General features: G+C 41.1%; 1 protein-coding gene across 3 annotated transcripts; it reads left to right on the top strand.

Annotated features, from left to right (window-relative positions):
- Positions 1-7: 7 nt before the first annotated feature.
- On the top strand, positions 8-27,859 carry kpra (Phosphoribosyl pyrophosphate synthetase-associated protein 1). Of its 3 annotated transcripts, XM_014131118.3 has the most exons (12): positions 8-405; positions 491-583; positions 10,501-10,553; positions 16,326-16,392; positions 18,562-18,734; positions 22,555-22,670; positions 22,820-22,875; positions 23,007-23,161; positions 24,298-24,342; positions 26,157-26,227; positions 27,090-27,236; positions 27,554-27,859. In XM_014131118.3, exons 2-12 carry the CDS (start codon positions 501-503, stop codon positions 27,710-27,712), a joined length of 1,125 nt encoding a protein of 374 aa, XP_013986593.1. In that variant the 5' UTR covers positions 8-405; positions 491-500; the 3' UTR covers positions 27,713-27,859.
- Positions 27,860-27,929: the final 70 nt, after the last annotated feature.

The following is a 27,929-nucleotide window of genomic DNA, read 5'->3' as shown; positions in this document are numbered from 1 at the left end:
ATGAAATTACTCGTTTTCTTTCCTTTGATGTAACCTCATTCCTACAAAGTTTACATTAGCTACGATAGAAGCAACATTGTATACACGTTTTGAGATTATACGAGTCTGCTGTAGTGTACTTCTATTGCAAAATATTTTTTCGAATTGAAGAATTAGGTGGAGCGCGTTTTGCATAGAGTAGCCTACAGATCTATGTGCGGATGTGGAACATCTCAGTTTATCCGTTTTCTAGTTTGTTAGACCAGTCATATTGCGATCGATAAATAGACTTGTTTACTTACGCCAGTTATGTAGGTTATGCTACATGTAGGCCGTTGTTTATGCTTTGAGATTTTGTAACATTCCGCACTCATTCGACGTATTTCCATGTTCTTAAATCCTGAATTTATAGTCGATATTGTCAATGTGAGTAGGCAAAATACGTGGTCATTGTGTTTTATTGAGCCTCAAGTCTCGTCTGTCATTCTCACACTTCAAAGTTTTCCTATAGTCACTCAACAATGAATATCTCAAAAAGTGGGTACCGTGTCTTTTCTGCCAACTCGACCACCGCATGCACAGAGCTCGCCAAGAAGATCACAGAGTAAGTATATGTTGTGCATTCAAATGAATATCTTGCAACTCACTCAAATGACATTTTTTTTCTCTTCAACTGGATTTTGAACGTAGTTAAGATAAATTAGTGATGTCCTAGCGCAGTGGTTCCCAAACTTTTTCAGTTACAGTACAACCGAGTTTTGCTCTGCCGGAGTACCCTTGAAGTGCCCCCTCGTGCATTTTAGCAGTAGGCCTATGGTCTCATGAGTCTTCTTATAAGTACCCCCTGTGGATAGGCCAAGTACCCCTGGGAACCACTGGTCTAGCGGTATAGCCCGCTGCTTCTAGAGAACATGTGCCGCTGCCAGTGTGGGTTTGAATCCGGCCCAGTGCTCTTTCAGCAAAAACGTTCCTCTCTCATATCCAATAAACAATAAAATAAGTAAGGGACAGGACTGCCCCGCTCCTAAAAAAATAAAAAAGTAGTGTGAAAATATCAGAATTGGGCTGTCTGTGTAAAAGCAGCCTATTAAGTCTACTTTCAGGTCGCTAGACTCCAGAGGATCTGTGACTCAAAATTGCAAGGATGAGAGAGAGAGGATGATGTCTCGCATAACTTTAAGAGACTTCAAGCAAACTGGGCTAACAAACAGATCCCATTCTCGGCAAACAGTATTTCAAACATAGGAGCAGTTACAGCTGCTGCCCCGGCCCCAGACTTCCCCGTTTTTCCGATTCACATGTTTAAGATACAAGTGCATCGGTCCGCGGACTCCAAACCGATCCAAATCTAACATGCATAGGTCAGAAAATTCATTCACTAGAGATACTGGTTCAAGTCCAGGCTCTGTCGCAGCTAGTCGCGACCGGGAGACCCATGGGGCGCCGCACAATTGGCCCAGTGTCGTCCGGGTTAGGGGAGCGTTTGGCTGGCAGGGGTGTCTTTGTCCCATAGCGCTCTTACGACTCCTGTGGCAGGCTGGACGCATGCACGCTGACAAGGTCGCCAGGTTTACGGTGTTTCCTCCGACACATTGGTGTGGCTGGCTTCCGGGTTAAGCGAACATTGTGTCAAGAAGCAGTGTGGCTTGGTTGGGTCGTGTTTCGGAGGACGCACGGCTCTCGACCTTCGCCTCTCCCGAGTCCATACCCGGAGTTGCAGCGATGAGACAAGACTGTAACTACCAATTGGATACCACGAAAAAGGGGTAAAAAAAAAGGTGAATGTAAGCGCTCATCATTTCAAAAAAGGCTACATCATTTTTAGAAACAGGAGTTTTGCCATTGCGAAGGTTTCTGGATAGCAGGCTTGCAGCGAGCTACTGGGGATGCTAAACATCCTTTGGCCACTCTTGCCTGGCTGGGCAGAGATGCATAGTTGTTGTTTTTATTTTTCTATAGGTTGGCCTAAAAGTTTTTAAGCAAAATAATCCAATCAAAACGGAAAGCTCCTTGAAAGTGGGAATATGCCAGGCCTATTGGGCCAAAATCAATTATGGCCTATTGTATAGATAATAGAACAACAGTGAACAAAACTTTTAAGAGATCTGATTTTAGATTAGAAATACTTTGCAACAATGACACACTTATCTATCTACCTTGTTCCTTTCTTTTAGCAAGTTTACATACACCTTAGCCAAATACATTTAAACTCAGTTTCACAATTCCTAACATTTTTAATCCAAGTAAAAATGCCCTGTCTTAGGTCAGTTAGATCACCACTTTATTTTAAGAATGTGAAATGTCAGAATAATAGTAGAGGGAATGATTTATTTCAGATTTTATTTCTTTCATCACATTCCCAGTGGGTCAGAAGTTTACATACACTCAATTAGTATTTGGTAACATTGTCTTTAAATTGTTTAACTTGGGTCAAATGTTTCGGGTAGCCTTCCACAAGCTTCTCACAATAAGTTGGGTGAATTTTGGCCCATTACTCCTGACAGAGCTGATGTAAATGAGTCAGGTTTGTAGGCCTCCATGCTCGCACATGCTTTTTCAGGTCTGCCCACACTTTCTATGGGATTGAGGTCAGGGCTTTGTGATGGCCACTCCAATACCTTGACTTTGTTGTCTTAAGCCATTTTGCCACAACTATGGAAGTATGCTTGTGGTCATTGTCCGTTTGGAAGACCCATTTGCGACCAAGCTTTAACTTCCTGACTGATGTCTTGAGATGTTGCTTCAATATATCCACATAATTTTCCTTGCTAATGATGCCATCTATTTTGTAAAGTGCACCAGTCCCTCCTGCAGCAAAGCACCCCCACAACATGTTGCTGCCACCCCCGTGCTTCACGGTTGGGATGGTGTTCTTTGGCTTGCAAGCCTCCCCCTTTTTCCTCCAACCATAAGATGGTCATTTTGGCCAAACAGTTCTATTGTTATTTCATCAGACCAGAGGACATTTCTCCAAAAGTATGATCTTTGGCCCCATGTGCAGTTGCAAACTGTAGTCTGTCTTTTTTATGGCGGTTTTGGAGCAGTGGCTTTTTCCTTGCTGAGCGGCCTTTCAGGTTATGTCGATATAGGACTCCTTTTTCTGTGGATATAGATACTTTTGTACCTGTTTCCTCCAGCATCTTCACAAGGTCCTTTGTTGTTCTGGGATTGATTTGCACTTCTCACACCAAAGTACATTCATCTCTAGGAGACAGAATGCGTCTCCTTCCTGAGCGGTATGACGGCTGCATGGTCCCATGGTGTTTATACTTGCGTACTATTGTTTGTACAGATGAACATGGTACCTTCAGGCGTTTGGAAATTGCTCCCAAGGATGAACCAGACTTGTGGAGGTCTACAATTTTTTTCTGAAGTCTTGGCTGATTTCTTTAGATTTTCCCATGATGTCAAGCAAAAAGGCACTGAGTTTGAAGGTAGGCCTTGAAATACATCCGCAGGTACACCTCCAATTGACTCAAATGATGTCAATTAGCCTATCAGAAGCTTCTAAAGCCATGACATCATTTTCTGTTATTTTCCTAGCTGTTTAAAGGCGAAGTCAACTTTGCGTATGTAAACTTCTGACCCACCGGAATTGTGATACAGTGAATTATAAGTGAAATAATCTGTCTGTAAACAATTGTTGGACAAATTACTTGTCATGCACAAAGTAGATGTCCTAACCGACTTGCCAAAACTATAGTTTGTTAACAATACATTTGTGGAGTGGTTGATAAACGTGTTTTAATGACTCCAACCTAAGTGTATGTAAACTTCTGACTTCAACTGTATACACAAAAGTATATTAGCATAACTAGGCTACACAGAACCACACTGACCCATTGTAAAATGAGAGGCTATTCTTCCCATATAAAAAAATATCCAAGCCAACATGCCCAGCTCTGCCCACTGGGGCTTGGCTTACGGAGCACTCTTTGAAATAAGCACTCGTATAGTCGTATTCCATCGGCTCGAATTCTCTCACCACACCGGTGCAACATTATCTTCCTATTGTGGATCACCTGGACCGCATTTTAAATTCATTAACCATGTTGTGGGCCTTATAAAACTACTCACCATTTGTTTATACTTTTTTCAGTCATGTTACATCATTGACTAGTGAGCAAATAATGTAACTTTACCAGTATATCCAAACATTTTGGAGCAAAGAAAGAAAAGGTATAGCTTCTTCAGGATATCAATGATCATAGCAAAGAATGAATGACATCTCTTGCACCTGACATTTTTAGAGATGGTGGACAATTTTCAATGTAATGCATCGCAATAGAAAAATTGTTTACACAATGTAGATACCTAATATTCCACAAATAACAGGTATTCATAAACATTTGAGCTTTTATAATAAACAAATGTCTTTACACCACCACTTTAGTGTTCAAAAGTACCTAATGGCCCAATATGAGCTGTATCTCAATCAAGATTTATTTTATTTTTAATCTAGTGCTCTTAAAATTGAATGTGTGGGCCTTACTTTTCGTCGTGCTCCTAACAGCAAAATGTTAATTTAGAGCCATGCTGACCAGGCCTAACATTTCCCTGCGCCATTGACGGCCCTTGCGTGGCCGTAATGCCCCTTAAAAAAAAAGTCCATGCCTTGCGGCCAAAGTGCCCCGAAGCACCTCTCACTCACACGGTTCTCTCAGATATCTCAATTCTTATTAGCCAAATGCCCGTCACGTGATCGTGTCCTCACAGGCATCGCAGCTCTGAAAAGTAGGCTACTAGTGAAGACAGACACATCTGGGATGCAACGTTGAACGTCTTTCTTATTCAATTCCGAGGTGCATATTGAAGATGTTAGAAGAACCGTCCACATTTACTTTTCGTCAGCCAAGATGAGTAAAACAGAAAAAAGCACTAACCTATGTCAATCTACTATCCCCACATTGCAAAGGTTTACTTATTCCATTGGACGGCTTGTCATTCGGCGCGATAAATGAATATTCCAAATAGAGACTGGAACAGTTGTTGGACAAAGGATCTCAAATTAATACAACCAGTGTACGTTTAAAAAAATAATTTTAAAAGCAATGAGGCTGATGCAACAGATCAGAACGTTTAGCTTAAAATGTTGATAAACTATTCGTCCATTTCTTTGCATTATAAGCGCAGCAATGCACACAGGGCAGTATGCTATAAACATGAATGTTCCAAAAATGCAATTAGCGGGAAAATCCCGCTCTCCAAAGCGCACTGCATGGGTTGTTACTATGACTAGGATTGTGTTGAGAACATGAAAGAAATACCGGTTTCAATGGCATATGAGGAAGTGTTTATGAAAGAATCCCCTTAACATTCTTATGGTCGGAACGCGGTAAGACATGCCTCATAAAGTGTCAAAAAGTCCAGATTTTAAATAGTTAGACGTACACTGCCATGGCCTCCCGAGTGGCGCAGCGGTCTAAGACACTGCATCACAATGCTTGTCCTCCTTCTGGACCTGTGTTCGATCCCAGGCAACCGGCCGTTACAGGGAGTCCCGTAAGGCGTCGTCCGGGTTAGGGGAGGGTTTAGTCGGCGGGGGGCTTTACTTGGCTCATCGCGCTCTAGTGACTCCTTGTTGCGGGCCGGAGCCTGCAGGCTGACCGGTTGTCAGTTGAGCGGTGTTTCCTCCTACACACTGCTGCAGCTGGCTTCTGGGTTAAGTGGGCGGGTGTTAAGATGTTTTGGAGGATGCATGACCGTCATAATAATTAAAATAATTTCAAAATAAATAAAATATTTGTAAAAAGTTCACTGCCTCTGCTCAGATTGCAAGGTGGGTGATGTTGCAATTGGCAACAGGCATTGGCCATCCGAACAGTGCCTCGAGTATGACAGAATCAAGCCTTTAGACGTTAAAATTAATTATCCTACATCATATTTGTCAAACATGACTGTAGTTTAGCGCATATATATACATTAGTTAACATAACGTTTCCCTTCACTGTGGCAATTGTGATCAAATCAACGCAATATTAGCCACTTTCAATGAAACGTACCAAAACGAAATATACAGTGTGTTGTACGTTGTCGAGTCTGTTTGAAACCAATGAAAGCCAGTCAGGGCACTGGGGAAAAACTGACGTTTTCTTCAAAAAATGAATTGTTAGAATGGCGAAATAATTTAATAGTGCACCAGGGGTACTTGCTACTGTGATTCCTAAAATGAAGAGCCTGTTGGGAGTATTTTTTTTTTAATACGAAATTATACTTATGTTATATTGTTTGCTAGCTCAGCTGGTTTGCTAGCTCTGTCTCATTGACCACCAAACGTTGCTAACGCTAGCCACTTAACTTGTTCTTGCGACGTTTATTAACTAGGTTAGTTAGCCATGTTATTAATACAACTCGCATCTGCTGTCGACAATAGGATACAATTTGAGAGAACTAGTTTGCGCCAAGTGGTTGTAACTATGACAGCATGTTGACAATGAATTCAGAGCCATTCAGTGGCTAGCCACACTACAAACATCATTTTACCAGGTTCCCAAGAAGCAATTATAATAACAGTCCACCAAAACATACCCAAGAGTTTCTCGATTAGCAAGGGGCGGTGTGTGTTTAATATCGTTGTGTATTAAAAACACAGTGAGATATTTGTGAGATTTCGCCAGTGGTTAGAAGGGGGAAATTGGGCTTCCCTGGAAAATGTTGTCCACAACAGAAACCAAGGGGGTCTGGGCTTAGCGATGGGTCAATAGTCAGCAAGTGTAGCAAGGAAGAATGGGCAGTGAAGGCAGACACTGCTGGCTCACAAAGACTGCATCTTATCTTTTGAGGGCTTCTGATGTCAAAATGTAAGTTAAAGGGAAGGGCAATCTCTTGGGAAAATTGTGTAGTTAAGTGTAACGATCTATATGAGCTGGTGTGTGTGTAAATTATGTATGTCTATGGTGTATGTACTATGTAGGCACCTGAGCTCACCCATAAGGGAGACTAGGCATCTACATTACCTATCAGATTAGGGGGGACATTGTAGCCTATTATTTGTCTCCCCCCCCCCAATTTTGGTTCTTAAATCAGCATCGCCCACTAATTAAACTTGTCATTTTTGCAGATTAAGTGTTCGAGCTAGGAATGTTTCAATATTTGTTTACGAATTATGAGTCAATGAATATATACTGAATGTACAAAAAAATTAAGAGCAATGGTTTGTTAATATTTGTCTTTCCCATTCACCCTCTAAATGGCACACTCACAATCCGTCTCAATTGTCTCAAGGCTTAAAAATCATTCTTTAACCAATCTCCTCCACTTTATCTACACTGATTAAAGTATATTTAACAAGTGACATCAATAAGCTTCACCTGGATTCACCTGGTCAGTCTATGTCATGGAAAGAGCAGGTGTTCATAATGTTTTGTACACTTAGTGTATGGCACAACTGGATTCCACCCATCTCAAAATCGAATGGTTTCTACCAGAGAGATCTTCTCTTCTTGCTTTGGCCATGTAGTGTGCCTCACAAGTGATTGCTGTCCTTATTATGAAATTATCCACTTTACCCTGTATATCTAAAAATGAGTATATACACTGATTGTTTAAAGCAAAATGACCTAAACTGTTGCTGATCGTGAACCTAAACAATCAAAATAAGATCTATTGTAAGGCCTGTTCAGCAGTTATAGCCAGATGAGTCCGTTTGGGATCCTGAGTGGCGCAGCGGTCTAAGGCACTGCATCGCCGTGCTAGAGGCGTCACTTCAGACCCAGGTTCGATCCCGGGGTGTATCACAACCAGCCGTGATCGGGAGTCCCAATAACGGCGCACAGTTGGCCCAGCGTCGTCCGGGTTAGGGGAGAGTTTGGCCGGGGTAGGCAGTCATTGTAAATAAGAATTTGTTCTTATCTGACTTGCCTAGTTAAATAAAATAAAAAATGAGTTGTCTCCGGTAGATTACTTTTATTCCGGTAAAAACATTTTCAACAGCACATAGACCGCTGCACCACTCGGGAGAACCGGCCGTGATTAGAAGTCCCATAGGGCGGCGCACAATTGGCCCAGCGTCGTCCGGGTTTGGCCGGTTAACTGACTTGCCTAGTTAAATAAATGTTATATATATCTATCGTTTTTTTTATGGATAATACCCTAGCAAATTACATAGATTGTCACTCATCTAATAAAGCCTAATATCACGCAAGCTATTTTAGAATTTGAATGCTGAAAGTGCCATGCAGATGATCCGGAACAGGCCGCCGACCTCGCGTTGGTCAGCGTGCGAAGCTGGGCACAGTATGAGTTTGACTATGATAAATAAAATACGGGTAGAAAAAAATATTGCCTGAGATTTCTCGGCATGCAAAATGACTGTCAACACAGTTACATGCAGTTTGACACTGAAGGAGAGGACTCATCAGTTGCAGAGTATGTAAATGGTGCAGGGTTGGAGCGAGATTCTGCTCCAATTTCTCTCCAGTAGTGCTCACTTCACAAGCTCAGGGCATGCCCGGCCCAGCATGCATTTGTAGCCTACTTGTGTGCTGCTACAGCCCCTTACTCATGACAGTAGCTAAAGTTCGCTAAATATTTTCATAAGGAAACTGATAAAACACAGGTGCAAAATCAAGATGACTTACAAAGATGAGGACCAAGAGTAAGAGGAGGAGTGCGGTGATGTAGTGTCAACAACTAAAGAATCATTGTGGAATCTGAAAAGATAATTATCCCGAAAGCGTGATGTGTACTTACTACAGTTGAAGTCGGAAGTTTACATACACTTAGGTTGATGAAACAAAAATAGTACTGTTTGGCCATAATGACCATTGTTATGTTTGGATAAAAAAGGGGGATGCTTGCAAGCCGAAGAACACCATCCCAACCGTGAAGCACGGGGGTGGCAGCATCATGTTGTGGTGGTGCTTTGCTGCAGGAGGGACTGGTGCACTTCACAAAATAGATGGCATCACGAGGAAGGAAAATTTTGTGGATATCTTGCAGCAACATCTCAAGACATCAGTCAGGAAGTTAAAGCTTGGTTGCAAATGGTCTTCCAAATGGACAATGACCTCAAGCATACTTCCAAAGTTGTGGCAAAATGGCTTAAGGACAACAAAGTCAAATTACTGGAGTGGCCATCACAAAGCCCTGACCTCAATCCCATAGAAAGTTTGTGGGCAGAACATTCTTAAAATAAAGTGGCTATCTTAACTGACCTAAGACAGGGAATTTTTACTAGGATTAAATATCAGGAATTGTGAAAAACTGAGTTTAAATATATTTGGCTAAGATGTATGTAAACATCCGACTTACACTGTATATAGTGCATGTGTACACCCCTTCAAATGAGTGGATTTTGGCTATTTCTGACATACCCATTGCTGACGGGTGTATAAAATCAAGCACACAGCCATGGAATCTCCATAGACAAACATTGGCAGTAGAATGGCCTTACTGAAGACCTCAGTGACTTTCAACGTGCCCCAGTCAACTGTAAGTGCTGTTATTGTGAAGTGGAAACATCTAGGAGCAACAACTGCTCAGCTGAGAAGTGGTAGGCCACGCAAACTCACAGAACAGGAACGGCATGTGCTGAAGCGCGTAGCGTGTAAAAATTGCCTGTCCTTGGTTGCAACACTCGCTAGCAAGTTCCAAACTCCCTCTGGAAGCAACGGTGGAATCGCGGTCTCTGCAGTGATGAATCATGTTTCACCATCTGGCAGTCCGACAGACTAATCTGGGTTTTGCCGATACCAGGAGAACACTACCTGCCCTACTGCATAGTGCCAACTTTAATGTTTGGTGGAGGAATAATGGCCTGGGGCTGTTTGTCATGGTTCGGGCTCGGCCCCTTACTTCCAATGAAGGAACATTTTAACGCTACAGCCAAGGGGAGGCCCTTTCCTGTTTCAGCATGACAATGCCCCCATGCACAAATCAAGGTCCATACAGAAATGGTTTGTTGACATCGGTGTGGAAGAACTTGACTGGCCTGCACAGAACCCTTTACCTCAATCCAATCGAACACCTTCAGGATGAATTGGAACGCCGACTGCGAGCCAGGCCTAGTTGCCCAACATCAGTGCTTTCACTTCAGTGGATGGCACTGTTCTCACTCAATGTTTTTGTATAGTCAGGGCATTTGAGAAACGAGAGTGGACTAGTTAAGTAGCCTAGCAGTTAGTGTTGGGCCAGTAACAAATGTCGCTAGTTCGAATCCCCAAGCTGACAAGGTGAAAAATCTGCCGATGTGCCCATGAGCAAGGCACTTAACCCTAAATGCTCCAGGGTCACCGTTGATAATGGCAGACCCTGGGTGTGACCCCACTCTCTGATTGTCTCTCTCGTTGAGTTTGAATATGCAAAAAAACACATTTCCAATTCACACGTACATAATACACTTGTACATCTATGAAATAGGACAAATATAAGCACCCACAATAATAATTATTCTTATTAATAATAATGATTGATGACAGTTGGGCATGTTACTTACAAGGCGGGCATTCCTCCTGTGTGGGGACAATTTAGTTGTGTGTGTTTGTTTTTTAACTGTCTAACATCTTCCTTCCCTCCTTGCAGACGGCTTGGCGTAGACTTGGGAAAGTCAGTTGTTTACCAAGAGTCCAACAGAGGTGAGATGCCAGGTTATCCGTTTCAGCTTCATACACTATACACAGTGTACAAAACATTAAGGACACCTTCTTAATATGTGAACGACCAGCTCGATTCGGTCTTATGTGGCAAAATGTGAAATAAAAAATAAAAAATGTTTAACCGTTGGATAAAAGTAGGCTTAGAGCTAGAAAATGGTATCATACACTACAGTTGAGGAACAATTGGGAAAGTACTTCTTCTTTGAAAGTTGATAAACATGTAACCCCACTTTTGATAAAATGGCCCTTGAATTTTTTGTTACACCTATTGGAGAGCTCTTCTTTGTCTACACCCGTTCATTATCGTTCACACCCTCTTAAGACTTAGCCCACCCATCTCTTTAAGGATTCACGTGAGGCCATGTGCTAAACCGAGTGAGTACAGTAGTGTACTAAACAAACCAAGATTAAGACTAAAGGTTTATACTATGTCTATTGACATGTCTGTATACAGTTGTCGCAGTGACACCATGAACGTTCTATTGTCGTCCAACATCAAACTTATCGTTGTTGTTATGAAAAAGTATAAACACAAACGACAGGCTTATGACATCAGCACCCTGGAGGTCCAAAATAGCCTAACTGGTGTATTTTAACACCAATAATCCCATTTAAAAATGAATTTAGTTTGTGTCAATCTAGCAAACCAGGCAACTAAAAGCAACTTTCTAAACAATGTTTTGGTTCGTTTCTAGCTTGTTAGCTGGCTTGCCAGTTCAAATAATGACCATATCATATAGCTGACAACGTATTCATTTAGCTAATTTGTATTCATTATTATAGGAAAATAAACACAACAAGACCATTATTTACAAGTTAATGGCAAGCTAGTTATAGAAAATATCTTAAGGTTGTGATTGTGACTAAATAAAATAATTTTAGAACTTGGACACTGTCTCGTTGGCCTAACGTTATATCCTAATTTGTCTTTGGTGCAGGTCATGTTGTTCTTCACATTACCGTCTCTGTTATCCACGCACTATATCAAATAAAATAAATGTTTATTTGTCACATGCATAGGATACAAAGGTGTAAACGGGACAGTGAAAGGTTTCTTGCATAGTGGAGTCTTTTTTTAAATTCTTTAAAAAAAAATGTTTTGACATGTAGCTAGCTAAACAACGAACCATAATCCCAACTCATAACGTTACTGTCCTTTATGAATCTACAGGTAGCTAAAGCTAACCAACTAGGTTCAATGTTACTCAGCTAACTAACATTAGGCTATAGCTAGCAATGCAAATAGCTCTGAGATATGAATAATATTACTACACAGATCATACACGTAATGTTAGCCAGCGAGACAGCCAGCCAGCTAACGTTAGCTAGCTAGCTAACAGTACACTTTAACCTCTTGGGGCTAGGTGGGACGCTAGCGTGCCACCCGTGGTGCACTCCATCAACAGCAGGTGCATTTCAAGAGCGGCAAATTTGAATCCAAATAAATGTCAAAATTCAAATTTTTCAAAAATACAACTATGTTACACCATTTGAAAGATAAACATCTCCTTAATCTAACCACGTTTTACGATTTCAAAAAGGTTTTACGGCGAAAGCATAAATTTAGAGTATGTTAGGACAGTACATTTACAAGAGTTGTGTGTAATGTTTTGTCAAGTCAAAGACAGGGTCACCAAAACCATAAAACCAGCTAAAATGATACACTAACCTTTTACAATCTCCATCAGATGACACTCCTAGGACATTATGTTAGACAATGCATGCATTTTTAGTTCTATCAAGTTGATATTTATATCCAAAAACAGCGTTTTACTATGGCATTGATGTTGAGGAAATCGTTTCCCTCCAATAACCGGCAGTCAAGTCAGCGTCACAAATTAAATAATTAAAATTAGAAAACATTGGTAAAATATTATATTGTCATTTAAAGAATTATAGATTTACATCTTTTGAACGCAATCAACTTGCCAGATTTAAAAATAACCTTACTGGGAAATCACACTTTGCAATAATCTGAGCACTGTGCCCAGAAAAATACGCGTTGCGATACAGACTAGACGTCATGTTGGGGAGATCTAAAATCGAAAATACTATGTAAATAATCCATTACCTTTGATTCTCTTCATCAGATGTCACTTCCAGGTATCACAGGTCCATAACGAATGTAGTTTTGTTCAAAAAAGCTCATCATTTATGTCCAAAAATCTCCGTCTCGTTAGCACATGATGTAAGCCAGCCGGACTTCTCGTCATGAACGAGGGGAAAAAATATATTTCCGTTCGTTCAAACATGTCAAACGTTGTATAGCATAAATCATTAGGGCCTTTTTTAACCAGAACATGAATAATATTCAAGGTGGACGAATGCATAGTCTTTTATAACGTATTGGAACGAGGGTACCCAACATGAAGTAGCGCGCCAGGTGTCTAATGGGACATCACCGTTCCATGGCTCTTGTTCGGTCAGATCTCCCTCCAGAAGACTCAAAACACTTTGTAAAGGCTGGTGACATCTAGTGGAAGCAATAGGAAGTGCCAAAATATTCCTAAACCCCTGTGTTTTTCAATGGGATAGGTTTAAAGTCAATACAACACATCAGGTATCCACTTCCTGTCAGAAAATGTCTCAGGGTTTTGCCTGCCAAATGAGTTCTGTTATACTCACAGACACCATTCAAACAGTTTTGGAAACTTTAGAGTGTTTTCTATCCATATATAATAAGTATATGCATATTCTAGTTACTGGGTAGGATTAGTAACCAGATTAAATCGGGTACATTTTTTTTATCCAGACGTGCAAATGCTGCCCCCTAGACCCAACAGGTTAACTTAAAATGAAAATTATTTTTTGCCAAAATTAGAAATGGATAATATTGGAAAATGTAGCTAGCTAGGCTCTCTTACCCGTATTCATAGATTAACACTTCTCCCTCATGCATGCCATGGTTCACCTTAGTTTGAAGATGTAATCCGGAGACAGGGGTTTTATACAACAGCCTTCTGTGTATTCTCTTTTTGACTCCCTCTGCATATTTGCAATCAAACGGCATAATTTTCTCAATTTCCGTAGCTATCATACTCTGCTTCCACCAGGCATTCCACCGATTTCAAAACTGTCCTCACAAAAATGGAGAACATTAGCAACACTTTTGCAGTCTTTGTGATATCTTTCAAAAAAGGAGCGTTTGAAAGGATTACCTACACATACTGAGCAGCTCATGCTATATAAAGAAGCGTGCTACATGGCAGACCAATCCAATCAGCATGTCCAGCCCATCCATTATCTCAGCTAATCATGGCTAGCGGAAAGGTTCCTGTCTTTTTCCATGGCTAAATCAACTAGGCTCGTAATTTAACTATTTTATTTGTATTTACAGATGGCATACAATTTTGTTATTAAGGCACTTGAGAGTTCACATTCCAGAAGGCATTTCTGCCAAAAATAAGCATTTTGATTTAAAAAAATATGTTTACGTTCAAATACCTCTCATGTGAAGTAGTGACACGCGACAGGAGTTTTCCTGAAACAAGTCACATATTTAGTTGCACCCCCCCACACTTTTGCCCTCAGAATAGCCTCAATTCATGGGGCATGGACTCTACAAGGGGTCGAAAGCGTTCCACAGGGATGCTGGCCCATGTTGATTCCAATGCTTCCCAGAGATGTCAAGTTGGGCTGGATGTTCTTTGGGTGGTGGACCATTCTTGACACACACAGGGAAACTCTTGTGTGAAAACCCCAGCAACGTTGTGGTTCTTGACACAAAACGGTGCACCTGGCACCTGCTACCATACTCTGTTCAAAGGCACTTAAATCTTTTTTTTGCTCATTCACCCTCTGAATGGCGCACATACACAATCCATGTCTCAATTGTCTTAGGTAAAGAAGGGTTTTTAAGCCTTGTCTCCTCCCCTTCATCTACACTGATTTTGAAGTGGATTTAACAACTGACATCAATAAGGGATCATAGCTTTCATCTGGTCAGTCTGTCATGGAAAGAGCAGATGTCCTTTTAATGTTTTGTACACTCGGTGTATATAAAATCTACAGGCTTACTATAGCACTATAGTATAGATCCCTCAAACTCAAATCTGGACCTCGAAGCCAGTTCCTCTGCATATTTTCATTGTTCCCCTTTAATCAGGGACTGATTTAGAACTGGGACACTAGGTGTGCAAGTAATTATCATGTAGAACAGAAAACCAGAAGGCTCTGGACCTCGTAGTGTAAGAGTTAAATGTCCCTGGTATACAGTGCATTCGGAAAGTATTCAGACCCCTTGACTTTTTCCACATTTTGTTACAGCCCTATTCTAAAATGTATTAAATGGTTTTCTTTCATCATCAATCTATACACAATACCACAATGACAAAGCAAAAACAGGTTTAGACATTTTTGCAACTATCACATTTACATAAGTATTCAGACCCTTTACTCAGTAGTTTGTTGAAGCACCTTTGGCAGTGATTACAGCCTCAAGTCTTCTTGGGTATGACACTACAAGCTTGGCACACCTGTATTTGGGGAGTTTCTTTCATTTTTCTCTGCAGACTGGCTCAAGCTCTGTCAGATTGGATGGGGAGTGTCGCTGCACAGTTATTTTCTGGTCTCTCCAGAGATGTTCGATCGGGTTCAAGTCCGGGCTCTGGCTGGGCCACTCAATGACATTCAGAGGCTTGTCCCAAAGCCACTCTTACGTTGTCTTGGCTGTGTGCTTAGGGTCGATGTCCTGAGCACTTTGGAGCAGGTTTTCATCAAGGATCTTTCTCTACTTTGGTCAGTTCATCTTTCCCTCAATCCTGTCCCTGCCGCTGAAAAACATCCCCACAGCATGATGCTGCCACCACCATGCTTCACCGTAGGGATGGTGCCAGGTTTCCTCCAGACGAGATGCTTGGCGTTCTGGCCAAAGATCAATCTTGGTTTCATCACACCAAAGAATCTTGTTTCTCATAGTCTGAAAGTCTTTAGGTGCCTTTTGGCAAACTCCAAGCAGGCTGTTAACGTGCATTTTACTGAGGAGTGGCTTCCGTCTGGCCACTCTACCATAAAGGCTTGATGGGAGAATCTTCCAGAAGGAGGACAATCTCCACAGAGGAACTCTGGAGCTCTGTCAGAGAGACCATCGGGTTCTTTGTCACCTCCCTGACCAAGGCCCTTCTCCCCTGATTGCTCAGTTTGGTGGGGCGGCCAGCTCTAGGAAGGGTCTTGGTGGTTCCCAAACTTCTTCCATTTAAGAATGATGGAGGCCACTGTGTTCTTGGGGACCTTCAATGCTGCTGACATTTTTTTAGTACCTTTCCCCAGATCTGTGCCTTGACACAATCCTGTCTCGGAGCTCTACGGACAATTCCTTCGACCTCATGGCTTGGTTTTTGCTCTGACATGAACTCTCAACTGTGGGACCTTATCTAGACAGGTGTGTGTATTTCCAAATCATGTCCAATCAATTGAATTTACCACAGGTGGACTCCAATCATGTTGTAGAAACATCTCAAGGATGATCATTGAGAACAGGATGCAGCGGAGCTCAATTTCGAGTCTCATAGCAAAGGGTCTGAATACGTATGTAAATAAGGTGTTTTTTTAAACAGTTTTTACTTTTATCATTATGGGGTGTAGTGTGTAGATTGAAGAAACCTTTTTATTTAATCAATTTTAGAATAAGGCTGTAACATGAGAAAATCAAGGGGTCTGAATACCTTCCGAATGCACTGTAGATGATGGTCGGCATACTGTATGTTGAGTTACTTGCTCCTGAAACTGATTTTGCTTCTTTTTTATTTACAGAAACCAGGGTGGATGTGAAAGAGTCTGTTCGTGGTCAAGACATCTTTATCATTCAGACCATTCCAAGGTGAGAGGATCCGGGTGTCATTTCTTTTCCACCATCTGAAGTGAGTGTGTATATTCTAGTTGGTGGGATATGCAGTATCACCACAGAACCAAATGGATCATTAGAAACTAGATGAGAGGAAAGTAAATGTATTCCCTTGTGAAATTAGGCAGACATTGTTGATCCATCGCTGATCAGTCAGAATGACCCCCATGGGTCTCTGTCTCCACCAACATCTTTTCATCCAGTGGTTATGTCCTTCATTGGTTGGCAGGAGCTGCCTGGTGAAGTGAGAGAGCAATATTAACAGCTAGCTAGGGGGCACTGACTTGTAAAGAGTAACTTTCCTGAACTTTTTATTTATTTTAATCGAAAACCAGATGTTTTTGGCTTATTTATAGTGAAACACATCAATTCTGGTCATCATTTTGACAGTTCATTGCAAAAGTGATATATTTAGGTATTTTAGTAGTTAATCTAGCTCTTTTTGTCCCTAGTGGTTAAATTCAACCATTGAAATCGTAACGTAAAGAAGACACCTTGAGAAGGTGTCTCTTCAGCATCTCAAGGGCGGGGTTTGGTATGAAATCCACTCCCTTCTAGATGTGCTGGGTGTGGTACCACCTCAAGGCTCACTATTAAAGCAGGTGACAGCACGCCTTATTTGCAATGGTCTTGGTAAGTGGAGTGTGCCAATAAGTCGCTCTGGATAAGAGCGTCTGCTAAATGACTTAAATGTAAATGTAAATATTTTGCATGAGGCTTCCTTGACTAAACTACTGGCGTTACACAAAATTCAAAAGGCAGTAAGGCACATTTCCGCATATGACCAAATTCAATGTTTTTGCTTACCGTTTCATACACTTATGTGCTTTTACTAAGAATAAAAACCGTGGGCTATGAGGATTTGACATTTTATATTCGTAGGTATATCCATCATAACGAGAAATAGGTGACAATGGTGGCCATGTCAACTCATATTTTCTCCCAACTGCTATGACTAATTGGTGGCTCATAGTTCAATGGTTGGGAGTTCTAATCCCACATGAGCAAGATATACATTTTTACTTTAAATCCTTAATTTACAATATTTATCCCTGGTAGTAGTTGTAGGGTTTTACTGGCCTGCTCTGCACCCCTAGGCGAGACAAAAAAATTGCCGCCCCTTTCTTGAATAGTCTCAGTAAGCAAAAATATGTTGGAAAGGCGTATAAAATGTATTTTTTCCCCCAACACAATACTGCAATAAATGTGAGTCCACATTTAAAATATATGTATCTTTTGCATCCCAAGGGGGATTCGATCTTAAACCACAAGTGGCAATAGATGTCAGGAACTTGGTGACTAACCACTGTGAGCTAACTGTCCAGAGATGTATTTGCTCACAATGCACATCATTTTATTAGATGATGCTTTAGTGAGAAAGTGTTGGGAGCAGGTACAACTGTTTACCCACCCCCAAAATGAATATTTATGAGTAATTCCCCCCCAACCACAACTTCTAGCCTGAATACATTTTCAGAAAATATGAAGGGTTGGGCAAAGGGTGAAATTGGGGTTGAGTTACCCTTTAATGATTGTGGTTGGCTCTGCTGTTTCAGGATGCTGCCTAGGCCAAATCTACTCTGGCACTACCTCATTGCACTCTTTGTATTAGTTAAGCTACTAAGTATAGTGTTAGTAACAGTGTATCACATCTCCAACAAAGTTTTTCTCTGCTTCTCTCATGAACTGGCTGAATCCCCTACAACAATGGAGTCGTTCTTCGATACGATCTCGAGAGGCTTAATTATTTAGAAATGCCCCGTAGCTTTTAAGGTTATACTTCAGGGTTTAGGGAACGACTATTCGTGTGGCGCTCAAGCAAGTTAACATTGTAGGATACTGACTAGCGTCATACACTCACTCAAATGTGTAGTGAATGTGTTTCAACGAAGACGAGTGTTAACTCCGAGAGCCAACGTTCTGTGGGCTAATGTGGTCTTGAGACGCGCCGACATCTTGAATTTTATACCACGTCAGTTACTACGACATGCAAATTTAAAACCATGACAACACAACAGCCAGTTTTATTCAACAGTTTACTGAAATATCTACAATAACTACTCTTGACTCTGTCTCACTCTTACTCGTCTTATCTCTATCCATCTGTCTCCATTGCCTTTTGAATGGTTATTTTGTCCTACCCAGAGACGTGAACACGGCCATCATGGAGCTGCTGGTCATGGCCTACGCTCTCAAGACTAACTGTGCCAAGAACATCATTGGGGTCATCCCCTACTTCCCTTACAGCAAGCAGTGCAAGATGAGGAAGAGGGGCTCCATTGTCTGCAAGCTGCTGGCCTCCATGCTCGCTAAAGCCGGTATGATACTATATGGCTACTGTGTGCATCATGTGGTTTTCTTGTTGTGACACCAATCATTTTTTTGTTTGTTGCATAAATGGTTGCAATGTTTTAGGAAGATGGTTTAAACGCTGCTAACATAAGTTGTACACAAATTAATCATTTGGTAGGAGTTACACACGTCGTTATTATGAAAAACAATGCTTTACCAGATACCGTGAGGTAACGCCGCCTGGTCTCAAATCAAATTTTATTGGTCACATACACGTGTTTAGCAGATGTTATTGCGGGTGTAGCAAAATGCTTGTGTTTCTTGCTCCAGCAGTGCAGTAATATCTTACAAGTAAATCTTAACAATTTCACAACAATACACACAAATATAAGTAAAGGAATGGAATTAAAAATATATAAATATATGGACAAACGATGTCAGAGCGGCATAGACTATTTAAATACAGTATATACATATGAGAAGAGTAATGCAAAATATGTATACATTATTAAAAACCTCTTGGGGCTATGTGGGACGCTAGCGTGCCACCCGTGGTGCACCCTATCAACAGCAGGTGCATTTCAAGAGCGGCAAATTTGAAACCAAATAAATGTCAAAATTCAAATTTTTCTAACATACAACTATCTTACACCCTTTGAAAGATAAACATCTCCTTAATCTAACCACGTTGTCCGATTTCAAAAAGGTTTTACGGCGAAAGCATAAAGTTAGATTATGTTAGGAGAGTACATTGACAATAGCTGTGTGTAATGTTTTGTCAATTCAAAGACAGGCGTCACCAAAACCATAAAACCAGCTAAAATGATGCACTAACCTTTGACAATCTCCATCAGATGACACTCCTAGGACATTATGTTAGACAGTGCATGCATTTTTAGTTCTATCAAGTTCATATTTATATCCAAAAACAGCGTTTTACTATGGCGATGATGTTCAGGAAATCGTTTCCCTTCAATAACCGGCAGTCAAGTCAGCACCACAAATTAAATAATTAAAATTAGAAAACATTGGTAAAATATTATATTGTCATTTAAAGAATTATAGATTTACATCTCTTGAACGCAATCGACTTGCCAGATTTAAAAATAACCTTACTGGGAAATCACACTTTGCAATAATCTGAGCACTGCGCCCAGAAAAATACGCTTTGCGATACAGACAAACGGCCATGTTGGAGAGATCTAAAATCGAAAATACTATGTAAATAATCCATTACCTTTGATTCTCTTCATCAGATGTCACTTCCAGGAATCCCAGGTCCATAACGAATGTAGTTTTGTTCAAAAAAGCTCATCATTTATGTCCAAAAAGCTCCGTGTTGTTAGCACATGATCTAAGCCCGCCGGACTTCACTTCATGAACGAGGGGAAAAAATATATTTACGTTCGTTCAAACATGTCAAACGTTGTATAGCATAAATCATTAGTGCCTTTTTTAACCAGAACATGAATAATATTCAAGGTGGACGAATGCATTCTCTTTTAAAAGGTATTGGAACGAGGGTACCCATCATGACCTCGCGCGCCAGAGTCTAATCGGCCATCACCGTTCCAAGGCTCTTGTTTGGTCAGATCTCATAGTAGAAGACTCAAAACACTTTGTAAAGGCTGGTGACATCTAGTGGAAGCAATAGGAAGTGCCAAAACATTAATCAGCCCCTGTGTGTTTCAATGGCATAGGCTTAAAGGTAATTCAACACATCAGGTATCCACTTCCTGTCAGAAAATGTCTCAGGGTTTTGCCTGCCAAATGAGTTCTGTTATACTCACAGACACCATTCAAACAGTTTTAGAAACTTTAGGGTGTTTTCTATCCATATATAATAAGTATATGCATATTCTAGTTACTGGGTAGGATTAGTAACCAGATTAAATCGGGTACGTTTTTTTATCCAGCCGTGAAAATACTGCCCCCTAGCCCCAACAGGTTAAAGTAACTAATGTTCCAATTATTAAAGTGGCCAGTGATTCCAAGTCTATGTATATAGGGCAGCAGCCTCTAATATGCTAGTGATGGCTATTTAACAGTCTGATGGCTTTGAGATAGGCGCTGTTTTTCAGTCTCTTGGTCCCAGCTTTGATGCACCTGTACTGACCTCGCCTTCTGGATGATAGCGGGGTGAACAGGCAGTGACTCGGGTGGTTGTTGTCCTTGATGATCTACTAGACGTAACAGGAAATGTAAATCCCGGACACGGAAATTGTATGATATGTTACGTACGGTTACATAAGACAGATGGTCTAAGGCAAACATTTGAAGTCGGGTGGGTGGGCTTATAAGGCGAATGTCTAGCAACCCAAAGGTTGCCAGTTCAAATTTAATCACGGATAACTTCAGCTGTCCGTCCTGTCTCCCTGTAGAGGTGTCTTAGGCACATTCACGCAGGGACCCTGGGCATCTTTCTTTTGGTGTTTTCAGATTCAGTAGAAAGGCCTCTTTAGTGTCGTACGTTTTCAGAACTGTGACCTTAATTGCCTACCGTCTGTAAGCTGTTATTGTCTTAACGACCGTTCCATAGGTGCATGTTCATTAATTGTTTGTGGTTCATTGAAAAAGCATGGGAAACATTGTTTAAACCCTTTACAATGAAGATCTGTGAAGTTAATTCGTAAAAATCCAAATAACTTTGAAAGACAGTGTCCTGAAAAAGGGATGTTTCTTTTTTTTCCTGAGTTAATAATACAAATTATAATTCATATCATACGAAATGGGTGACGGACATCCACAAATTAATAAATACCATACGAAACATAATGTATCATATTAGATGGAGTGTCTCGGATTTACGAACAGAATAATACGAAATGCTCTGAGACCGAGTTGGGTAACGTTACACCATAGCAAGTCCATCAACTCAATGTCACCACATACAGCTAGCAGAAAAGCTAACGGTCATATTATGGTATTTTAGTAGGGAAACGCTTATTGCATCACCCTGTAAAAGGTAACACCCTGACTAGACCGGGCACATTGCATGCGCAAGCATGTGTACAAAATAAATGTACGCATGCATGTTATTCAATCATTTTATCCACATTGCTCTTGTGCGTCAACGAGTGTTTCTGTTGCCGAACGCTAAAATAGAACTTGGTTTGGTTTTCACCAGGATACAAACCCCACGTGGGTGCTTGAGACTAACAAGGAGAGAATAATCAAATATGACTGTTTCCCTTTTATCTGTGGATTAATCGTCAGTAGAGAAACACAATTTTGTATAACCCGGGGTCTAACATCTGAAAAGAGGACCATATGCATGTCAGGTTAAATAACAATCCAATGTTCATCTCCCAGGAAAACTAGCTAGCAACAGCCAGCTAGATGAATGTTTTTTTTTCGATCTGCCCCGAAATTAATAGAATTGATTCACTCTTGGTTTTCACACACGTGTCTGGTGGGGATGGACAAAATTATAATTCGCACGCGGACATACGCAAGCCAGTCTAGCCGGGGTGTTGCTTGACCCAGTGGTGGAAAAAGTACCCAGTTGTCATACTTGAGTAAAAGTAAAGATACCTTAATAGGAAATTACTCGAGTGAAAGTCACCCAGTAAAATACTACTTGAGTAAAAGTATTTGGTTATAAATATACTTAGCTATCAAAAGTAAATGTAATTGCAAAAATATACTTAACTATCAAAAGTAAAAGTATAAATCATTTCAAATAGCTTATTAAGTAAACCAGACGGCACAATTTTATTTTTTATTTTTATGTAAGGATAACCAGGGTCACACTACAACATGCAGGCATAATTTACAAGCGAAGCATTTATGTTTTTTTAACTAAGTATTTTACACTACTGGCTTGACCCACTGGTGTTATCACAGGGCTAACTCACATCATCACCATGGACCTGCACCAGAAGGAGATCCAGGGCTTCTTCAGTTTCCCTGTTGATAACCTGCGTGCCTCGCCCTTCCTGCTACAGTACATCCAGGAGGAGGTAAGACTACCCAGAATCCTCTCCAGTCACTTGTAATCATTTCAATCATTATATCATGTATTTGTTGACAAAAGTTTAGTTTTAATCTGATGTTGAACTGTGAAATCATATTGGATAATGTTTATTTGTTACTGTTTATTTGTTTCTAGATTCCAGACTACAGAAATGCCATTATCGTTGCAAAGTCTCCTTCGGCGGCCAAGAGGTAACATAAAGGTTGGGAGTTTTCCAGCAAGATGGATAGTGAATGATGTGAAGTGTGTTTGTGGCTGCAGATTTGTGGGTAATTGTGATTGTCTTTGCTCTGTATGTATTTAAATCCTTTGTGTGTTCCAGAGCTCAATCCTATGCTGAGAGGCTGCGGCTGGGCCTGGCGGTGATGCACGGGGAGGCCCAGTGTTCAGAGTCTGACATGGCTGATGGAAGACACTCTCCCCCTCCAATGTCCTCAGGACGCACCACCTCTGGTCACCCTGGTCTGGAGCTGCCATGTAAGACACCCCCCCTCCCCAGACACGCACACACTAGAAAATAACCCTGCCTTTGACCCTAACACACACAAATCACTGTTGCGTTGCTCTCATGTATATAATCTGCCTAATCAGCAGACAGTGCTGGTTTATGTAACCACTAGTGTCAGGACAGGATGAGTTGAGCCCTGACTGCTGTCTATCTGAGGAATCCATAGAAAGGTAATGAGTCTGAACAGCAGGGTTAAACCCCCACTGCTTATGGGGAGTAGACGGCACTGGGATGGGCCTCCCATGTAGCACTTGTGAACGCACGTACACCCAGACTCTGATCCTATCCATTGTAGAGCCACTGTAAAACATGGCATTGGGTCAAAGTGAGGCTTTACAGCGATCTATTGGAACAATATTTACAGAAAAGAGAAAACTGTATTTTACATTTATGGACTGGAAAAGTGTTCATCTGTCCGAATAACAACCCATACCCCAGAGAGAGTTTATTTTTACAAATCCAATTGTCACAGGAATGCTGTAAAAATATCCAGCCCTGAATGCCCTAAGGCACCAATAGCAAAGAGGACCTCCACACATTGTCCTCATGCTGACAGTGTACAACTGGAGTGGTTCAGCCAGTCAGGGCTGTAGTTTGTGTTGGTTCAGCGACAAAGCACTCCTTCTCAGCAGCCTGACACTACTGCAGATGCCTGTGAAATACTGCAGGCAATAACAGGCGTCCATTCCCCTCTACCCTCCTCGTTCCTCTCCTCCACACAGCCTCTGGATTTCTCTTCTCGCCCTCTTTTTTTTCTTCTTTTTTTCCCTCCTTTTATACAGCGACTGTATTTATTTCTCTCATACTTCTCTCCATTTCTCCCCTCCTTTATACAGGAACAGGGTACGAACATGACCAAAACGGCAGCTAAATTCAGATACGGAGCAAAGTGACACGTTTCATCTTTGAGAAAATAAGACATTGTTTTTTTTCTGTGTTATTCTTTATATTAAACTTTTATTTTATTGCGTTCCTTGGATAAATAGGACCAGAAGGCCTGTCTTCAGTTCTGGAGTTTGTCTGTATGCTGCCTTTGTCTGTCTGTATGTCTTTTATATATTTTCTGTATATGACAGTGTTAACGTATACCATTTATCTTTTGAAGACACAGGGAGGCACCAGGCTTCATTCCCAGGCATAGAGCTCCCAAGTACGACCGTAATGCTCCACTCTCTCTTCCTCTAACCCCCATCCCTTATACTATCTGTGATCTTTTATACCTGCCTGCATGTAATGTTGATGTCTACCGAGGGAGTTTCCATTTCTAGCAGCGCTGACCTTCTAAATTCCCCTTTGTAAAGATCTCAGTTCAGTTAAGTGTTTAGAGCGAGGGCGGGGGTCAAACATACGCGGGCGGGGGTTTGAGTAAAAAAGATAAACATTCCGGGTATAAGCTCAGTCGACGTTGAAATGACTGAAGCCACATCTGAACTGTGTAGAAATGATAATGGTCCTACAATTATAGTCTTTTCACTTTTTACTCAGCCTGCTAGCAGTCATCGAAACGAAAGCCAGACAGTCGTGGGAGCTTCGGAAATTCCAAAAGCGATGGATCGAGGACTATTTTTTTTAAAATTTGGACGGTGAGGAAATGTAGTCAATTTTAAGTGCGAACCTCAGTGAAGACCGAAGACCCCCCTGGTTTAGACTGTTGGCTGTCACCAAATTTGGTATGATTATTGAAACAAGATATCTGTAAAACAGCAGATTTCTTCACCTCCAAATTGGTGTCAAGGTCTTTGAGATAATCCCAAGTTTACATTGTACGGTATTCCTCACTTGATACATTTTTGACATTTACATGCTTTTGTCTAATACACAATTAACTGTGAACTTCCAAAATTCTAATAAAATAATCACATTCAACCCTACCAATAGCAATAAGAATCTGCTGGATGCATTCATGCAAGCATCATGGAAAAACACATGGCTCTTCCCATGTATACTTTGGAGTTGCACTACAATTAATAACCGTTTGAAACCGTGTGGCTTGTCAACATTCCCTTCAACATGCCTCTCATCCTCAAATGTAGCATTTATCTGACCTTTGACCCCTTCAAAGCAACCAACAAAAGGGCTGCTAATGCAAATTTCTTACCAGAGGGCACCTACTGCATTCCACTGCCAGGTTGGTGATTGGCCTACATTTTATGGAGCCAATCATTTCCCCATAAACATTATGCCATTTGGGCAATTTAACTATGTCTCTATAACTCCAAATGGAGATGAAGGAAACATCGCAAGCACCTCAGAGGCTGAATGAGGCGTGATGGCAAGCTTGGTTGTGTTCCCCTGCATCCTTTTTCTTGATCAATTCCTAGTTTAGAATTTTTCACGCTAACTTGCTGTGCCAGCAACGGTATGATTCTTGTTTATTTAAAAACTCACCCCTCTCCCTGAAGCCTTAAAAAAATATACATTTTAACAAAATGATTTTGTTGCTAATGTCAACACCTCAGAGTTCCAAGTAGAGCCTCATGATTCAACCCTGAGAGTTTTTAAATACGCAGACATCTGGTTGGATGCCTCCGGGCTGACGATGAGGACACTGGTTTGAAGTTGGTTGTGATTTGGTATGGCATGGGGTTGCTGTGTGGATCCCTAAATCCCAAACTGGATGTTTTATTTGTGGGAAGGAAGACAGCTCTATACTCATGCGCCATGTGTTGCTACCATCACAATATGCCTGAAGCTGCCCTATACTTACAGTGCCCAAAATCATTTCACCTAGTTGTTTTCCCTTCTGTCAAAATGAGAGTTTTCAGGACTATTCTGTAACGGTTGTAGCAGTCTGTGGACATTGAGGTAGAGCTGTCTTGCATGGTCTTTGCAGGTGTTGAACTTGATCCCTTCTTACTCATTCTCCTTAACCCAATAATTTGAATATCATTTTTTTTTCTCCCTAATTTCCTCTGCACCACTGGTTTGAAAGTAATGATCAACCTCTCTCCTTTTCTCTTTCAGTAATGATGGCCAAGGAGAAACCGCCTATCACTGTAGTGGGAGATGTGGGAGGTCGCATCGCTATCATTGTTGTAAGAATTCTATCGTCTCTTATTTCTGTTTAACTTTGATCCCTATGGGACAAAAAAAAAATGCATTGTCCAAGCTATTGCTAATAAGCAAGAGTTAAAGTGTTACAGTTGAAGTCGGAAGTTTACATACATCTTAGCCAAATACACTTAAACTCAGTTTTTCACAATTCCTGACATTTAATCTCTGTCTTAGGTCAGTTAGGATCACCACTTTATTTTAGGAATGTGAAATGTCAGAATAATAGTGATTTATTTCAGCTTTTATTTCTTTCATCACATTCCCAGTGGGTCAGACGTTTACATACACTCAATTAGTATTTGGTAGCATTGCCTTTAAATTGTTTAACTTGGGTCAAACGTTTCGGCCTTGAAATACAGGTACACCTCCAATTGACTCAAATGATGTCAATTAGCCTATCAGAAGCTTCTAAAGCCATGACATCATTTTCTGGAATTTTCCAAGCTGTTTAAAGGCGAATTCAACTTTGCGTATGTAAACTTCTGACCCACTGGAATTGTGATACAGTGAATTATAAGTGAAATGATCTGTCTGTAAACAATTGTTGGAAAAATGACTTGTCATGCACAAAGTAGATGTCCTAACCGACTTGCCAAAACTATAGTTTAACAAGAAATTTGTGGAGTGGTTGAAAAACGAGTTTTAATGACTCCAACCTAAAATGTATGCATACGTCTGCCTTCAACTGTATATAAACTATTTAAGTTTCACACTCACTGTTCTGAGGAAGTCCTCATGTAAGATGTATTTGGACATACTGTATGATACAGAGCTTGTGTGTTATTTAGATGCTAACAGCTGTTATTTTGTTCTAAGTCCTTCCTTGTCGTTTCCCTCTCTCAGGATGACATCATAGATGACGTGGAGGACTTTGTCGCGGCGGCTGAGACTCTGAAGGAGAGGGGGGCCTATAAGATCTATATCATGGCAACACACGGCCTGCTCTCAGCAGAGGCCCCGCGACTCATAGAGGAATCCGCCATCGATGAGGTAAGACGAAGCACACAGGCTGTACCCGCACAGGCTTTTATTAAGCCTGAAATGGCTGTTTTTTTCTAACGTCGACACAGCTGACAATTATTGTAAGTAGTCTGTGCTGCTCCGATACTTGACGCTGCTCAAGGTCGGAATTATGTCTATTTGCTGGATAAATCAAACAAATCTATGCTTTCTTAAAAAGACAAGTACACAAAGCGATACCCAAATACAGTAATATGCAATGCATACGCCCCCAAAAAACTTTACGTTCTTAAACATAGTCCCTGCTGTAACCTAGCTCTCCATTTTGTGTCCTTGTGTCCCCCCAGGTGGTGGTGACCAATACAGTCCCTCATGAGGTCCAGAAGCTCCAGTGTCCCAAGATCAAGACAGTGGACGTCAGTATGATCCTGGCTGAGGCCATCCGACGCATCCACAATGGAGAGTCCATGGCTTACCTGTTCCGTAACATCACAGTAGATGACTGAGCTACACGCACAAATACGCTGTGTTCACGCTGTGAGACCGAGGATTTTCAACTCCCTTACATAGGAACTTGTTTCTTTTCATTCTAATTGACTTCCTATGTAAAACAAAATATCTTGCATTCTCAATAAATGTCTACTGTTCATGCATACCACTAGTCCTTTACTGTACTCTGCACATGGTAAATACATCACCCATACAGACTCTCATGAAGCACAA

Source organism: Salmo salar, chromosome 12 (assembly GCF_965601325.2).
Source record: "Salmo salar chromosome 12, fSalSal1, whole genome shotgun sequence".
NCBI classification, from domain to species: domain Eukaryota; kingdom Metazoa; phylum Chordata; class Actinopteri; order Salmoniformes; family Salmonidae; genus Salmo; species Salmo salar.
Note: the sequence above shows the minus strand (reverse complement) of the source record. Positions and strands in the feature narration are given on the sequence as shown.